Raw genomic sequence first — 3,838 nt, 5'->3', positions numbered from 1 at the left:
TTTTCATACCCCCTTTCACTATCTCATAACCAAGTTGGCTTTGCTTTAAAGCCCCCTCCAGCTTTTCTAGTGCTTGCGAGCTGAGCTTTCTTGAAAACACCTGAAAAAGATGCATGCTCTTGGATTCAGAAACAAAAGGCCCATAAATGCATACATTATATATGCTTGTGTGTCTGTGTGTGATCATCTATAGTAACCCATAGATATATCATATATATTAAATCCAAAATATATGTATATTCATGAAAGTATAATATATATATAAACTTGGCCTAATCTTACAATCATATTATTCCACATTTTCAGAAATATAATTGAAAAAACAAAAAATTTAAATATTCTCTAAGGTAAAAATTCTACTAAACTCTCCAACACTTTATTCCCCCACCCCCCCCTCCCCCTCTCCCTTTGGTTCTTCTATTCATTACACATTGGCTAGACTCAAAAAGGAGTTGCAAAGCTCATAGACTGATATAGAGTCTAACTGTAGAGAATATACTCTCATTAAATTCATGGTGCCACACACTAATGGAAATTGTTGTGATCTGCCCATGGCCAGAAGGGTGGTTGCTCCTCCATGCTGCACAGCAGGTTGCTGAAATTGCCGTCGGCGATCACGTGCTCGATCTTGGGGCATTGGTTTTCCGGCGGCGGCGGCGGCGGCGGCTGCGAGGGGTTCTGGAGGAGCTGGTTGATGTCGGCGGGCCTCATCGACGGATAGAAAGGGAGGGTCTGGTGAGGGTTTAGGGGGCTCTCGATCGCCGCAGACGTTCGCGAGATGTCTAAGTTGATCTCGGAGCTGTTCTCGCTGCGGTTGCTGCAGGAGCCTTCGGTTTCTTTGTTCAGGTTGATCAGTTCTGAGGTTTCTCTGCCTTTCAGAGACAAAATCTGTGTGGTGAAATTTGTTTAATTAGTTCATGTTAAAGAAAAACACAAAAAAAAAAAAAAAATTTGCAATTGATATTGAATTTTGTGGATTGGACAGAAATTGAGATCTGGGTATTTGCAGAAACTGCAGCAGGATTGAAATTTCTTCTCATTACCAAATGAGGAGAATCCAGAAAATGATAACACCCTTTTTTTACTTCATAAAGATCAGACAGGAAAATAAATAAATAAATAAATAAATAAAGACATCTTATCAAAGAAGATTTTTTCTGTTCCAGTTTCATCATCATCATCATCATCATGATCATGGCATCATCAGCATCACATCTCTCAATAAAATGATGCACGTACCCAATCATTTATGGTGTGTACAAGTTAGTCCAACAGGTTCTTCCTATACTTTTCTCAAAAGACTCAAAAGCTACCAAACTCAACTCAAACTGTTTCGCATCAGACCTTTCTGAAAAGACCCAACTCAGGAAGATGCTGAATATATCTCATGCAAATAAATTAATGGGTAATAGGAAGGTTAGAAAAAACATGGAAAAAAAAAATAAAAATAAGAACATAATTTTCCATGAGAATTGAATTCCCAACAACTCAAAAAAAAAAAATTAAGAAAATAATCAAAATTGCAATTCTAATTCAAATTGACAGAACACAAATTGTTATCGATGTAGTCAAGTGCGTCGAACTTAATTAATCAATTTTATCATGTGAACACTGAATCAAATTCAATGTATTTACTCTGTCAATATTATAAATATATAAATATATAATTTTTGAGGGAGGGAGGGAGGGAGGGAGGAAAATTTTTGATTCACCTCAGCTTGGAGCTTTTTGTTTTGGGTTTGGAGGGCGTCGTTCTCGGACTTGATGGCCTCGAACTGGCGCTTGAGCACGTCGTAGTCCTTCTCGAGCTGCTTGGTCTTCCACCGAGCCCGCCTGTTCTGGAACCAGATGGCCACCTGCCGGGGCTGCAGCTGGAGCGCCTTTGCCAGCTGCATTTTCCGCTCAGGCTCCAGCTTGTTCCCGAGCTCGAAGTTCTTCTCCAGCGTCCGCACCTGCTCGATGTTCAGCCTCCTCTTCTTCTCCCCCGCCTGCGAGCAGTCGTCCGACAGCTCGTCCTCCCCCGCCCCGCCGGCCGCGTCCATCCCGTGGAACGACATCGATCTCTTCCCCATCATCGGCACCATCCCTACACAACAACAACAACAACAACAAAAATAAATAAAAAAAAAAAAACATAAAATAAAATGAACAAAACTAGAAAAAAAAAACCCATCTAGAATTTTGGGCTACTTTGTTTGTTTGTGACCTGACCTCTGAAGTCCTGGAGATTGGAGGGGAGGAGTGGGTTGAAGGGGTTGGGAGGGTGATGGTGGTGGTGCTCATCTTCATGGGGTGTTTGGATTTGGAGGATGAAGTTTGGAGGGAAAGAGGAGGAGGAGGAGGCCATTCCATTGCATGCCATTAATGGTGCCTCTCTCTCTCTCTCTCTATCTCTCTTTCTCTCTATCTCTTTTTGTCCCTTTTTTTTTGGTGTTGGAGCTCACCAACACCACCTTAATGGCATGGTGGGAGGAGGAAGGAGAAGGTAAGAGAGAGAGAGAGAGAGAGAGAGAGAGAGAGAGAGAGAGAGAGAGATCTGAGAGTGAGTGAAAGCTTAGGAGATGGAAATATATCATAGGATATTGAAGAAGTGATCAGCAAAAATATGTTTAACTCTATTATTTACCAAAAAAAAGAAAAGGAAAAGAAAGAGAAGGATTAAATTGGGATGGGATGAATGCAAAATAGGTTAAAAGATTTTTTTTTTTTTTTTATATATTTCTGTGGGTAATTAACCTGATGTTAAAAATTGTTAGCTTTGGGATCTGAAACTCAAAGTAAAAATTGTCAGAGAAATTCCCTACTGATTAAAAAGGGGTATCTAAGGATGATTCAATCATAATACACTGCCCTAAGAAGATTACTCTCCTGGGGAACATATATATAACTTTTGTGGGAGATAATTAAATTATTACTACTCTCAATCCAATCGTTTAAATCAAACCATTGGATTACTGTAATTAATTCTCTGATTCTTGTCATGTTACTAATTGCTTTTAATATTTCCAATTGGCCCTTTATTTTCCCTTTAATTAAATGCTGTGTAGTGAGAAGTGGGTTGTCATATGGAAGAGAGGAGTGATGTGTTATTGAATATATATATATATATATATACACACATGCACATACATAAGTATACCTTAAAATTTAAAGAGAGATGAGTGACTTTTGGGGAGAAAAAAGGAAAGGACTTGTGATTATAATGTTTTTTTTTTTTTATTTACTGATCATTTTGTTTGTGGAAGGTTGATGGGTTTTATGACAAGAGGGCTACAACAGTTGCATAATATATTGTCCAAATGTGATAAGTTATGTCCTCAGTAAAATATTTTGTCCCAAAGATTAAATATATTTTTACAATTCCTCCATCGGATTGCAAATAAGAATTCTCATAACAGAATAATTTTTACTAGCATCCAAACAAACTCTAAAAGCTCTATCTGTATATTTAGAGTCTATTTGGTATTGAGGTCTATATAATATTAATAAATAAAATGAAGTTGGGACGAAAGCAAATTAATAACTAGGGATATGCTTCTGAGATTTTCGGTGGGGCTGCAGAAGATTTCTGTAATTAATTTATTGAGATATTACGTACGGAAATAAATATGATATTTTTTTATCATATTTTTTCACTGCATATAAGTAACATAATATCCCCATAATTGCAAATGGAGCTTTAAACAAGGTAATTAGTTAATGATACATGTACGTCATGAATTTTTTTTTTATTTTTATGATTGATCAAGGAGTACGATTTTAGCACCTTAATTCAAAGGCCTTAGTAATTAAGTAGTAACTATGAGTTGGTAGGATAACGTACTTTCACCGACGAGAA

The 3,838-nt window shown here is 37.6% G+C and overlaps 1 protein-coding gene across 1 annotated transcript; it reads right to left on the bottom strand.

The window, feature by feature from the left end:
* Positions 268–2,564, bottom strand: LOC109717927 (homeobox-leucine zipper protein HOX21-like). The gene is made up of 3 exons (XM_020243889.1): positions 2,212–2,564; positions 1,713–2,086; positions 268–888 (listed from the first exon to the last, which is right to left on the bottom strand). The coding sequence occupies exons 1-3, from the start codon at positions 2,360–2,362 to the stop codon at positions 526–528; spliced, it is 888 nt and encodes a 295-aa protein (XP_020099478.1). The 5' UTR covers positions 2,363–2,564; the 3' UTR covers positions 268–525.

Source organism: Ananas comosus, linkage group 12 (genome assembly GCF_001540865.1).
Source record: "Ananas comosus cultivar F153 linkage group 12, ASM154086v1, whole genome shotgun sequence".
Taxonomy (NCBI): domain Eukaryota; kingdom Viridiplantae; phylum Streptophyta; class Magnoliopsida; order Poales; family Bromeliaceae; genus Ananas; species Ananas comosus.
The sequence above is the reverse complement of the archived record's forward strand: the minus strand, read 5'-3'. Positions and strand labels throughout refer to the sequence as shown.